The sequence below is a fragment of the Patiria miniata genome, unplaced genomic scaffold, assembly GCF_015706575.1.
Source record: "Patiria miniata isolate m_02_andy unplaced genomic scaffold, ASM1570657v1 HiC_scaffold_11, whole genome shotgun sequence".
Classification (NCBI taxonomy): domain Eukaryota; kingdom Metazoa; phylum Echinodermata; class Asteroidea; order Valvatida; family Asterinidae; genus Patiria; species Patiria miniata.
The window spans coordinates 2,768,327-2,782,979 of record NW_024037049.1 but is presented as its reverse complement, the minus strand read 5'-3'; the positions used below and the strand labels follow the sequence as shown (position 1 = coordinate 2,782,979).

Below are 14,653 nucleotides of genomic sequence, written 5' to 3'. Positions count from 1 at the left end.
CACTAAAGTGTGACAGGAATCTCAAAAAATTGAGTTCAAAATACAGTAAAATTTCTGTCTTTATTTTAATCTATGATCTGTGTAGGAAGCAATTTAAAAGTATAGAGATAGTTTCTTACCAAAAGTACAGTTTTCATAGTTAATTATTTTCTGAAATTCAAATGTAACGTTCGTAACAAGGTGTCCTGTTTGTGCTATAAACAGCATTTATGAGGTTGGTAACTTGTGATATGTGGTATGCATTGGCATTAGTCAGGGAGCCCAACACTTGAAATATCGACCTATTTGGACCAGGACTTTGGATTATAGAGAAATGACCAACTGATTAATGTACTGAAAGACGCCGTTACAAACGTTACCTAAAATGTACAGAAAACACTTCAAATTTTGCTGTTGGTTAATTTTAGTTACTAAATGTTATATTATTACAATCACTTTGTCATTTGAAGTACAGAAATGTGCTAAAATATTGTACATACCATGTTGGGAGATATTTATTAGACATTAACGGCATAATATCTTAAGTTCGTAACAAAAGACACCAACATCCACAAACTCCCTTAAACCACAGCGACTTATGGAATAGGCTAATAATGAACATTAAAATGAAGATTCTATACAATTGCAAGCTAAGTAATCAAAATGCTTTGTAAAATGTAGCCTACCGGTATTTTACAAATTTCATATTTTGCTGTAACGTATGTAACACGTATCAATTGTGTGGACCCCAAAGTTCAACCATGCGCCTATTCTTAATTCATATTTGAATGTTATGAATTGAGGATAGTACAAGATGTATGCATGGGTAGCTTCACTTCAAATATAGTTTAAAGCGAATTGCTTCCATTTGCTTCACTCTGTGTAGGAGGAAAAATGGAATGTTACGTATGTAACAGTTGGACACCAAAGTGATCTGTGTTCTTAACGTGATTTTTTTGTACATGGAAAGCACATGGAGACGACTTTTTTTTTTTTACAATATGTCATGACTGCTGATGGTTCACAATCACTCCACTTTCAATCAGGACATGTCTGTTTTCAGTTGCTGTTATGCCCATGTTATGTTTGTAACATTTTGGACACCAAATGTTACAACCGTTACAGTTTCCATATTTCCTCATTTTTTTCAGAAATTTCAAGTATTTTCCACGGAACTTCTGGTATTTATAACAAGAAGCTTTTATAGAAAAAAAAATTGGCAAAAAGAAGTAAAATAAATAACATTTTATCAGGAAATATAAAAGTTCTAACCCCTTATGTTGCATGTCACATTTTGGTGTTCATTTTGTGCCCTATTTTCACACTAAATAACTGATCAAAATTAATTCCCACGTCCAGTGGTCATAAAGTTATCTCCTTTATATCTCTCACTCTATATGCACATGAGAAAAAAATAAAAAGACCAAAAGGTAACAAGAAGGTTAATCAATCTGGATCCAATTTTCTCACCCCAAAATCTCAACAGTATTGTATTTATATACATATAACTGACATACAGATCCTTGTCATTTGATTGGTGGAACTCACATCACGTGACATTCGTTATTGCTCCCATTTACGCTGCGGCTCAAAAAGTACTATCCGCCCATGGGGAATGGGAAATACTATTCAACAGTTAGGATCATGGCGGGGTACCGGTATTTGTGTGCAAATGCATGTTGGTGTGCGCGTTCAGTGTGGGGCGTAGCGCGTGTTGTTCCAAAGAGCCAGCGCTACAGCGTTGGGTTCAAATATTTTCGTGAAGGGGTGGTTTGGAATAGAGAAATTTCCTCCAGTTTTGTATTGAAGAAAATAAATTCCAATCAAATGACAAGGATCTATATGTCAGTTAAATAAAACAAATATTGAGTGGCTTTAAAATGTGAAATGGGAGGACTATTATCGCTCGGTAAAATCTTGACTTTTCCAGTTCACTCGGCTTCGCCTCGTGAAATGGAAAAGTCAAGATTTTACCTTGCGCTAATATTCCTCCCATTCCACGCTGAGCCACTCAATATTTGTATACCATGCACTACACAATTTAGTACCTTGATCCAAAGCTCCACTTTTTGACATACCGCTAATTTCAGTTCCCTTGTAAAGTAATGTTGGTACCAGTTGGCCATTGGTATGTTTATATACAAAAATGACCAAGTATAGTCATGGACGTAGTGTTTCTTTTGTAGGTATTTTTAAGCTCTGGCAGGAGCTTCTACATGTCACTTCGTGTTTTGACAGTCTGTCGGTCGGTCAGTTGGTCGGTCGGCCGGCCGTTCAGTCTGTCTCCGGAAAATTGACCAAAAACGGGCTCCCCAGGTTTCCCATAAAACATAACTACCAATTGACCAAATATTTACCAAATGCAATGCCGTTGTCTATTTTGCATATAAAGTGAGACATTCCGGAACCGGGCCAGAGCTTATTGTGCACCGCGCTTGTTTTACTCAACTTCAGCTTCCAATTGACATAAAAAATATTGCCTTAGTCCAGCTTTCTTTGTCATGTTTGTTGGATAAGTATGTCTGAAAGAACAGGTTTAGAATTACTTAGTTGTTTTTTGAGAGGTGTGTCATTTAGTTGTTTGTGGTTAGTAAAAATAATCACATGCACCAGTTGTAAAAATGGCTTCAGCACATGGATAGCAAATACTGCAAAATCGTTGACCAATAAGTTCTGAATTACTCTTGAAGAGTTTGACCAAAAAACGTCTGAATTATCAATAGCCAGGACCCTAACCAAACTTGTATATATGCTCCATCACATTATTATTACATTATTTTGCTGCTTTTCTGTATGTATTTGGAGGTCTTAACAATCGTACTTGTAGTGATACCACGCGGCTATTTCCACTGGCAAAAATGGTGAAATGGCTTTTTATGCATGCTGAAACTACGCAGCACAGACGGTGGTGGCCAGTCCCCTGTAAATAATGGTGTGCATAGTGGTGTGTACCGGTACGACTTAAATGCCCCATTATGTAGAAGTATCGTCGATTTCAAAAAAATGCTTTATTGAAGGCATTTTTTTTTTCCATTTTGGGCGCCAATTTTGATAGCTATTGACTGGTGCAAATTAATTCGGCCGAAAATACTCGTATGTGCAGCATAATAATTTGCCTCCCCCCCCCAAAAAAAATAACAGAGCAACCGACCCTTTTTTTGCAGATATATTTTTGACCTTATTGTAAATAAATCACTGGTAAATTTGTTTCTTAATCACTTTTTTTAAATACAATATGCAATAAATGTACATTTTCTTAGATATAAATGCAACTTGACTTCTACACATGTCAATGTTTTTATTAGTAAAATAGTGTTTATATTGGTACATGCTGCTCCTGGGTGGAACTTTGCAGCACAAAGGCTTTAGGCCTAATACATGAACATTTCGGTATTTGAACATGGTACTGTTGTGCACATACAAAAAAAGTGTTGATTTAAGTTCTTCTTTTTTTCGGGGAGGGGGGGGAGGGACGGGTCTTGAGTAGTAGTCTCTGTTCTGTGAAAATGTTGAAAAATTTGGATGGCTGTAAGTACCTGTGTTGCTGAAGTGTTTATTCCACCGCTTTGCCCCTGGGGCTGAGGATATCCACCACCTTGCCCCTGGGGTTGTGGATATCCACCACCTTGCCCCTGGGGCTGTGGATATCCTTGAGGTGCCCCTCCCTGTTGATACCCCCCTGACTGTGGCGGGTAACTGCCTTGTGGCTGCTGCATCTTAGAGAGCTCTAAAGATGAAATAAAAGTGTGACGTTAATACATGTATCTAACAACTGGCAATTAAAAATGGCAATTGTAAAGGATCTACAAAAAGATGGTGACCAGTACTACCATGGTACTATACATTGTAAATGTACATGTACATGTAGCTAATTATCTTACTATCTAAAAATAAATGTTACAAAAAAAGTTTGATGACCACTCAATAATACATACACATACAAAATGAAAAGAGAAGACATATGTAATACATTAATAGTTTATTTGATAAACCTCAAACTTGTTTACCAACGTGAACTCTGTGCAGGTATGGTAGAACACACTTGATGTACAGAACACACTAGATGCACACACTGGTTTGTACATGTATGGTGCAAAGTACCGTTACATGTACATGAATGCAGACAAAAATATTTATCTGAATGTACACAAACCTGCAGTGTTTTCACATGGTTCCTGGCACATACATGTACGGTAGTACTAAAGTAGCCATCTTTAATTGTGCGTAGAATCTACGCATGTACATGTATATTACTGAGAAAGAACAACCTGCTTCCATTTTACAATGGGTGTGCTTATGTTGTCTAGGGCATTTTTGACAATTTGAACAAGCACATCTGGTGAAGGTTACGTGGGGACCAAAAATATAAAATTTGGTGGCTACATGAAGGAATGAAGGAATAGAAAAGAAAAGTAATTTGAGTAAAGTTGAACAAAGAAATGACTGGAGTGAGGTTTGAACCTGAGTCATTCCATGCCAATTCAACGGGCCATGGCACCATAAGTCACAGATTTTGTTCAAACTTGGTGAAAAGGTTTTGTTACATGTAGTTGTTCTATAGATGAGGTCGAAAGCAAAAATTCAAATTGCTTTCCGTTGAGGTGTTACAGTAGCACAAAGTTTAATGAACTTTGCCTAAAAAGGGGAAACTGACTGGCCCATAGAATAAATCGTTGACTTTAAGGACCCATATCTTGAGATTGAAATTGATTTGGAAGCTGCATTTGGATACATGGGTACAACTACTGTAGTAGAGCAGGAGTAAAGGAAAATTGTACCCTTCATTCTTTACACCTTAATTTTAGGGGGGGGGGGCGCCAAAAATGATCAGTCATGATACGTCACATGCATTTTTTTTTCAAATATTGAAGACCCCTAATCTTGGAACTTTGCATTAACTTTTTATTTCAATTTTTATGTAATCTCTGACTACTAATATTGACATTTAGGCCTATGCGAAATAAAAGGCAATTGTAGATGTCGTTCCTGATTTGGGTGACCCCCAATATGGCCCCAGCCAAAAATCCGCCTTCAAATTGGCCAAAACAAGGGGGAAATCCCCATGTGGCTCAGGTGATATAATTTTCTAGAAAGAGGGCATCTTCAAGATTTATATTATCGAAAAAAAATTCATGCGTATCTGACATTTTCATGAAAAATCAAAGCTGCAAAAACACCCCCAAATTGGGCGACAATGCAATGTGTGTTAGACTGATGGTCTTTGACATTGGGTTTGGCATACCTCCAGAAACTAAGTCCAATAGTGTGCGTGTACAATTCCCATGTGGGTGTTGGAATTTGCCTGAATGGGTATAATACATACATGGTTCCTAGTAAATTATGCTTCGGAGTTAGGGTTAATAAATTTAATATTCTAAACTCAATAACAAATCACACGTGAGAGACCAGAACTTGAATTGTACGGGAATTGATATGATGATACATGATCTTCATTTATCTTGTGCGCGTCCTATCACGTGACCCTTCCTTCCGATTGAAACCGGAAGTGCCTTATAATTTGAAATTGGAAAAAGATGTGAACTTGCTTTCAATGATGTTAGTCTCTGCCTAGGTTGAACCTTACAAAACAATTATCGGTGACGTTGTGAGATGTTCGAGCGCCTTCTAGCGACAGGTTAGAAAATGTCAAACACGCACTTTCATTGCATGTGTGTGACAAAGTTTGCGGTAATCGCTTCAAAATTAATGTACCATATACAATGACCTTAATGCAGACAAGCCTTGTGCTTGAAAAAAAAATGATTACGTCATCAGACCGGAACTTATATTGAAAAGACACTTTGAAAAATTACTGAAAAATCAACCGCGAGAGGTGTAATCCAGAGTTTTGCTGGAAATAGCACAGTTATTATAGCCCTCAAGCTTTCTGGCAATGACGTCATCAAGTATCGTATTACAACCAACCAAAGATTTCTAGATTTCTAGAAAATCAACATAAAATCAACTGTTAGAAATTTGATTTTTTTTTTTATGGCAATCGATACAATATTGCAGATCTACTATCAAGATCTACTGAACATATTTTTTTTTCCACTTCCGAAACTCCTAATGAAGCAAACCTTGAAAATGTTAAATGGACAGCAAAGCGTGCGGATGTATATCAGGCTGGCGGGGTTTGCACGTCTTACACCAATTTCAGCATGAATAGCATTAATTCAGCATATAATGAACGACATTCACTGTCATGGATTTATCAAAATAAAAGTAGGCCTACCGGTAGGCTATCACTGATCACGTTCAGAACAACCAGGCCTATGAGTTTCACCCTGTACTTTTCATGCTTCTGAGGGTTTTGAACTTGAAGGCCATTTCCTCTTCGTGACTAGCCTATGCTTTAAGTTTGTCGTGGTCACACAAATACAGGCAATTTATTCCAAAACTTACCTAGCTACAAATTCAAGGTAGGGGCCTAGGCTAGGCCTACATGTATGTAACTTACGACGATCATATGCGGCGCAGCTGCTTCGTCTCCTTTATCAGCTTTCCAGGTAAATTTGGTACCTGTGATAAGTTTTGTAGAATTTCTCTTGTACTACACAACCATCTTTCAAACTTCAAATGAATTGGGCACATACCCAGTCTGGAATTTCAAAAAGTTGTACTCTTTAACTTCCCCGTCTCTAATTTTGAAAATTCGCCAACAAATGACTAGTTCGGAAAGCGCGTGTACTTATTCATCCCTTATCCTTACGACCCAACTCACGCGCATTTTTTTTTCTCCAAAATCATTGAAATATATCAGCCACTCTCATTGTTGCCATTGTTAAAAAGTACGTACATGTACATCATGCTACACACAGTACACACGTTTGTTTACTTTGACCGAGCTGATGGCGTTGCCATACCGTTGCTAAGGTGGGCTGGGCTTATGACCAAATTCGGATCTGTCCATTATCTATCATAATAAGTAGCATCCATATATTTATGTGCTATGTATTTTATTAAGTGAAATTTTTTAAAAATTGGGCTCACCATGGCCATTTTTGCTTCCTCTACCCCTAAATCACTCAAAACTGCTGTAAAGTGGGTGGCATAGCAAACGTGCATTTTATAATAACAGTGCCAAATTTGGTACAGATATAGACCAATATCATATCAACAAATGTGGATATTGGAATGTGGAGATCTGGCCCTTGACGGCCGTGGGAGCCATCATTCTAAAAGTGTTGAGTCATGCTGAGTCAGCACTATTTTGAAATGCATTTTCTCGTGCATATATGGAAGCTAACATGTTTTTCTACCTTTTTTTCTACACGCTTGGATGCTAAACAGGCATAAACAATGAATTTTCTGTCAATACCTTATTGAAAAAAACATAATTATGCCTGCCAGCTGATGTCAGGCCTGGCTACACCTGCAAGAATTGTACTGCACTGAAATGTAGAATACAGATGACCTACACAAAGTTTAGTTGGGAATTCAAGTTCTGACTCCCCAAAAATGACGTTCTGGACAAGTTTAAGACCTTCCACTATCATAGCAGGAAGGGATCTGGCAAAACCCTTGCCCAGCAAACAAAAATCAACTGATTTTAGTGACAAAAAAAATGCTGAACCAGCATTTTTTTAAATGTAATTCTGTTTCAAGCTTCGGTGAAAAAAAAATACATTTATGGGGTTAGTCGGTAAATACAAAAGAGGTTATTGATACCGCCATGTAGGATGGGTTGCCCTATTACTGCAGCACTTATCACGTTTCTCGTTCGGAATAGAGATTCCCCACTAACCTTCCTAAATTGTCCTGTCTTTTGTGTAGTATAACTCTTCCTTTTCAAATTGATATAAAAAAATCCGATGGTGGTGTGTGGTTTATTCCATGTACAATGCCTGTGAAAATAGACATGCTTGGAGTGTGCGAACGGAGGTGGACTCCCTATTATCGCAGTATGCGGGAAGTGTTTTTTTATAATGATCTCATCTTTTTTGTTCATAGTTAATGTTTGACCAAAACATCCCCTGAATAAAGTCTAATATTTTCCCTGTAACGTTCAAGTTGATTAAAGATTGTAAATGTCTGCTGGATGATTTTTTAAGACCCTGCCCTTCCCCCGAAAGAAGAACACAACATCACTGAGGCAAGTCTACTGATTAGTTATTGGGGGCGCCATTCATTTTACACTGTGTGCCGTTTTATTTTTATCACACTCGGGATAAAAGGAACCATCGAATGAACGCTGGGCATGAAGACCACATGGCAATTCAAACACAAATCGGAAATTTAACGTGTTCACGATCGCTAGGGGAGCTCTCGGAATTGAACAGGAAATTTTACTTTTCATCCGGATCGTAAGTAAACTTCAGTACAACCATCTTATTTATTGATGTCTACTTGTACCTTAAGTGGCGTATCTAGTAATTTGGAGGATGCTTTGAGGGTAAAATCTGATGTTTTTGTTGGGCAATGTTCGATTTTGGGTCAATGACAGAATTGTGTTGCTCGGCATATAAGGATTAGCTTGGACCGTACTATCACCAGACCATGTCCGAATGTTTAAAAGGCGATAAGTTGGGTCCAAGTTACTCGGACTAGGCTAGCCACACTCGCCCACTGCTGAGGAGGTTGTACTTAGGTTTACTTACATGTATGATCCGGATGAACACGTTAAATTTCCAACTCGTGTTAATGTTTGAATGATGAGATGCGGTCTTCATGCCCAGCGTACATTTGATGGTCCCTGTATCCCCAGTGCAATTCCGTTACCGGGCGCGATGCATCGATTATGATAATGAGTAGACTGGATCTCATTTGTAAACACAGGTACATTTCGAACGATAATAGGGAGTCGAGAACTAGGGCACCTTTTATGGGCGGAAACCAGTTAAAGCTAGTTCCCGATTCCCTTTAACCGTTCGAAATGCACTTAAGTTTACAAACGTGATCCAGTCTACTCATTATCATAATTGATGCATCGCGCTCGGTAACGGAATCGCACTTGAAAACACAAGTGAATTTCGAACGATAATAGGGAGTCGGGAACTAGGGTAGATTTTATGGACGGAAACCAGTTCAAGCTAGTTCCCCACTCCCTATTATCGTTCAAAATGCACCTGCTGCAGTCTTCATTATCATAATCGATGCAGCGGGCGCTCGGTAAAGGAATCGCACTCGGGATACGGGGACCATCTAATGAACGCTGGGCATGAAGATGCCATCTGATGTTTTTGTTGGGCAATGTTGGGTTTTTTTTGTCAAGGACACAATTGTGTTGCTCAGCATGTAAGGATTAGCTTGGACCCTACTATCGCCAGACCGTGTCCGAATGTTAAAAAGGCGATAAGTTGGGTCCCAGTTACTCGGACTAGTCTGAATGTTAAAAAGGCGATAAGTTGGGTTTCAGTTACTCGGACTAGTCTGAATGTTAAAAAGGCGATAAGTTGGGTTTCAGTTACTCGGACTAGTCTGAATGTTAAAAAGGCGATAAGTTGGGTCCAAGTTACTTGGACTATGGCTAGCCCAGGTTGGACTCCGTTGTGTCAGTCGCAATGCAATGGGTAATACAATGAAGACGTTGTCTAACCTGGGCTAGCATGTGGCCAGAGATACAGCGCAGCAATATCGCGGCCACACTAGTGGGGCTATAGCCTTTACAGTAGTTTTCCTAGTTCCGGATTTTTCCTAGTTCCGGATAGCTTCAAATAAAAACCTACCTCTTTTGGATTAGTCTCCAATATTTTATTTCTGACAAAATTGTATGCTTCTTGATATACGAAGATCTTTTCAATAAAATCTTTAGAACAGGAATTTCGGTCAGATTTCTAACTCGCACTTTGACTTGTTTGGACGGTTTGTAGAAAATCGCCGGAGCTGGAATCGACGAAAAAATGTTCTCCTCGGTACACTACTTGAACCATGTGATTTCGAATATTTTGTTTATACACTACAGTCGTAAAAGCTCTTCCATCGAATGTTTGTTGTATCAAAATAAGTTGTAGAGTCTCTAGTCCGAGTAACTCGGACCCAACTTATCGCCTTTTTAACATTCGGACATGGTGTGGCGAGACTATGTCCGAATGTTAAAAAGGCGATAAGTTGGGTCCAAGTTACTCGGACCATAGAGTCTCTAATTTTTGAAAATTCGCCAACAAATGACTAGTTCCGGAAAGCGCGTGTACTTATTCATCCCTTATCCTTACGACCCAACTACACGCGCATTAATCAATTTTGTGTGACGTATTCTGTGTGCTGTGTCAAAATGTTTTCGGTCCGTGCGTGAGTTCATGGCGCTGCGCTGCAGACAAACGTTTCAAAATCATTTACGTTTTTCTCTTTGTTAAATTTGGTGGAATTCTCTTGAATGAAACTATTTTGGGAAAATTAAATAATACTTTATCAGAAAATATGCTTGATTCGGTAAATTCTGGCTGAAAAAAAAAAAAAAATCTCATGTGATTCTTTTTTTTTTTGCGCGAAGCAGTTTTTGATCGATTCGGAACTGATTGAACCGATCCAGAACTGGGAAAAGTGACATCGGTACTTTTGACGTCGTAAAGTCAAAATAAAAAGAGCCTTAACAGTCAGTACGCAGTGCACGCGATAATGAGGTCAAATCCCGAATTTTATTTGAACGGCCTACGTCACGAAACCGCCACGAGACTTACACGTGTAATTGCGAGAGTTCGCCCGATCTTTTTTCACGAACTACACATTCCAAATGAAGCAGCTGGTTTCCAAGATGCGTGGTGAGTCGACAGCGAACGTTTTTCTGAATCGAACGATATAAAATACGTCGAGATTCTGCATGTTTTTGGCAGAATTTTGTTCACTCGAAGTTCGGCTGTGATTTTGAGAGTGAGTTTTGTTGTGTTTTTATTTGTTGTGCCCTGACTCAGGTAGAAAATAAAGACGAAAATGATCACTACACAACGATAAAGGGAGCAATGAGCTTTCGTTTGATACATATTTTAGCTTGTGGCGACATGTATGTACTTTTCTCCGAGTCACTTTTCCTGCGCGAGATTTCAAATTTTTCGGCCTTTTTTGGCGTGGCCATGTGCAGCGTGTACAGTATGATGTACATGTACATGTATGTTATGTATGATCACGCACACGAGCACATGCATTTTTAGGAACATTGGTTAGTTTGTTTGTTTGGATTTTTTTTGGGGGGGGGGTGTTTTTTTTAAATTAATATTGAAATAATTTTTTTTTTTGTGAGGCCCTAATGCATGGTGCCTGAATATTTGTGTTACTTAATTTTGGAAAATTTACTATGGACTGCTTTACAACATAATGAAGGCTGCTTTTAGGCTGCGTACATGACTAATTGGTACTATGCTGCAAGAGTGCTTTTATAATAATCTGAAGAGTAATTCCAAAAAAAAAATTCTTTCCATAAACTGACGATTGTCATATTTTCTTTCACTCCCAATCAGGAACCTGTCCCTGCCAGTTCGGCGCCCTGAATGGTCCTCAGATGTTGCGACAGTTCATCACCTCCAACACGGGAACCATGATGATTTTTGTATTTCATTGCTAGGCCTAATGCCGGTTCATACTTTTGATCAATGATTTTGATGTCATGAAATATTCACTGCAAAATTTGCCCGAGTTGAAATTATGCTCAACCTTTGCAAAATCGCAGCGCGAAAACTTGCTATGGCATCAATCTTTTGCGTTTGCATTCTCTTTCACACAGAGTACGAACCGGACTTATGTTTTGTGTAGTGCATACAACATTTACAAGTATGTGTTAATCAACGACATTTGTTGTTGCCGTCACTGTTAAAAATGGTTATATAAAGTCATGCCACAGATACTACGCCGAAAATATCAATCAAAGAAAAATTTATTGATGTACATGTTGCAATTATACATTTTAGATGTTTCGTGTACATAATAATTATTGTGGTCAGTGACACCATGCAAAAATGATCATCTTTACTTCACTATAATTATAAATCATTTAAATTTAACCTCGTACCTCATACTACCAGATTTGGGCAGTTTTTGATTGTACCGTAGCAGAGTTGATGATATTTGACAATGTAAATTTTTGTTGATGTTATTTCTTAGCCAAAGGCAGTCATTGTCAATACATGTGTGCCAGAGCTCTCTTTCATAAAAGTGTCTTTTTTCACCCTTTTTATATCAGACAATATTTTTGGCAGGAAAAACAGGTATTAATAATATATGTACTTGTACTGTGATGCAAGATGTCATGAAAAATTAGTTATCAGATTTTTTCATAAAGTGTTCGAAAACACTTATTTATAGCAGCTGATGGTGTAACAGTCATGTTTTCAAGTACGTGTACATGGGAGTTTAGATTAATCAACAAACAGGTATTATATTTAAACATATAGTTTCTTGCATACAATTAGTTCATAGCACAAATTAAATTTTTATATGATTTTTTATAAGTTGTACTTTGGAAGATATCAATAAATGCAGAACATGATTATTCTCTTTAAAACTTAGTCACTTGTTCAATTGGCTGATTTTGAAGTTGCATATAACATTTTTGTATTTAGTAAAGGGATAAAATTTAAAGAAAAAAACACAGTCCAACAATATTGAACTGGCAATGCCAGTTCAATATTGAATTTAACAGATAAATAATGTCCGAAGGGTTCTAGACCTAAAGAAAATAACTTAATAAATGCCGCAATTCCATGGCATCGATGTGTTGTGCGTAGTTCGACAGGAATGCACCAACTACACGTTATTACCAAGGCTTTGTCAATGACGTCATATTTGACCAATGAGAGCACTGGAAAACAACGTGCTGTCATGGCGGGATGTTTCGTCGTAGTTTTTTTGGACAAACGTTAGAATTTTGTGTGCCCTGACTCGGGTAGAAAAAGATCAATACGAAATCATCCATCTTTTGATAGAATATGGAATTATCTTTAACTTTGGTGTAAAATTTGGCTGTGGCAATTGTCAAAAGATGGAAAACCTCGTCGTGTTTGGGAGGCCGATTTGTTGAGGTTCGAAGCTTTTTTTGCGTTAAAAATTTCACCCTCTAAATATCACGTAATTTCCAATCTGATTTGATAATATAACTGAATATTTCCCTATCTGAAAGAAAATATACATAATGTTGACAATTGAAAAATAAAATTGATATTCTGGACCACATTCCAAGCGTCGTCAGCAGCTCATTAAATATTCAAAACGAGGTCACACACGGAATGCCATGCATACAGCGCAAATAAACTGAACGTCTTTTCAGTGCGCTGCGGACTGACTGTTAATTTGGAAAATTATTATGTAGTATCTCCATCACTCAAGGTAAACTATTATTATATTAAACCAATGTCACTTGAATTCGTGGAGTAATTGAGCTGAAAGCAGCCTGCTGAATGATGTTTGCTACTTCTGAAATCAGAAGGCTTCTCTCCGTCAGCCTTCTGAGAGCCTTCAAATTCGGGGTTCAGCACTCTATGGCTTTTGGACATGCCCTTTGGGCTTTGATAAACGAAATACCTTTGTTTGAAATTCCACTTTCTGAAATGCAAATCCACCACAAAAGTTGAGCTGGTTGATCCATAACTCTGAAATGTTTTCCCACAATTGACATTTGGATCATGGGACATTTTTTGGGTGATAAATTTGAGTTTTTACTCACCAGCCTCGCGTTGCCGATCCGACGAACACAGTGGTATAGTTCATGTGTGTTTATGTATGTTGCGCGTGCGCTGATCTTCGCGTGACCTCAGCAGGTCAACTCTACATTCGGCTCGACTATTTGGGATGGAGGGGAGATTGTTTGCTTTGCATCGCGTAACAGTACATCATGATGCGCGGACGTGGTCAGACGGGCCAATCACAGCCTCGACTCCATGGGCGCATGCGCGTTCCTTTCACTAACCCCTGGCCATGATGATGACGTAAATGACGCTGATTGGCTATTCACAGCGTACTGCGCGCGCATTTCGAAGATTGCACGCCGGGCGCGCCATAATGCGCTCATGTGCTTTGCACGTAAACGTCACGTACAAAAAAAAATTGTTATCAAAAGTCGCGATGCCTGTATGATATGGATTATGGCAGCCTCGTTTTTCACTAAAAAAACCCTGTATCTTCGGTTGTACTGGGACGAAAGGGGTACGTACAAATCTTTGCTAAATAACGCAACGTCCATACGTTATGTTTGAAAGGATTGATTCTTCAAAATCACAACTTTTAACATTTTAAGATGGCGTCAGAACGTAAAACGGATAAACTACAGCCTAATTATAATGTGCCATATTTTGACACAAATTACACAATTCCAGGGATTAAGATTGCGCAAGGCATGATGGGAAACAACATGGCGCAGCAAGATCGTACCCATGGGGAACGAGGTTGGGCCAATCACGAGGCCAAGTGCATGACGTGTTAAATTCTGCAGATATTTGGAATCGCACTTACGATCCGGACATGAAGAGTGCCCGGAGCGTCAGTGCGATACCAAATTATCCGCAGCATTTATCATGTGGCTTCGTGATTGGCCCGGGCTGACGCCGCCCGCGCATCATGATGTACTGTTTCGCGATGCAAAGCATACAATCTCCCCTCACACCCAAATGGTCGAGCCGAATGTAGAGTTGACCTGCTGAGGTCACGCGAAGATCAGCGCACGCAAACGTACGTAAACACACATGAACTATACCGCTGTATTCGTCTGATCGGCAACGCCAGGCTGGTGAGTAAAAACTCAGATTTTCCA

General features: G+C 38.7%; 1 protein-coding gene across 2 annotated transcripts in view; it reads right to left on the bottom strand.

Annotated features, from left to right (window-relative positions):
* LOC119741788 (protein SSUH2 homolog) overlaps nt 1-13,616 on the bottom strand; it is a 59,368-nt gene extending 45,752 nt beyond the window's left edge. Inside the window, exons 1-2 of one of the 2 annotated variants that reach the window (XM_038217694.1) lie at nt 13,571-13,616; nt 3,516-3,706 (exon numbers count right to left, since the gene is read on the bottom strand). In XM_038217694.1, the coding sequence (XP_038073622.1) occupies nt 3,516-3,695 (180 nt within the window). In that variant the 5' untranslated portion in view covers nt 3,696-3,706; nt 13,571-13,616. The remainder of the gene's footprint in view (nt 1-3,515; nt 3,707-13,570) is intronic. The other variant, XM_038217687.1, reaches the window with a different exon arrangement.
* Between the last annotated feature and the right edge of the window lie 1,037 nt (nt 13,617-14,653).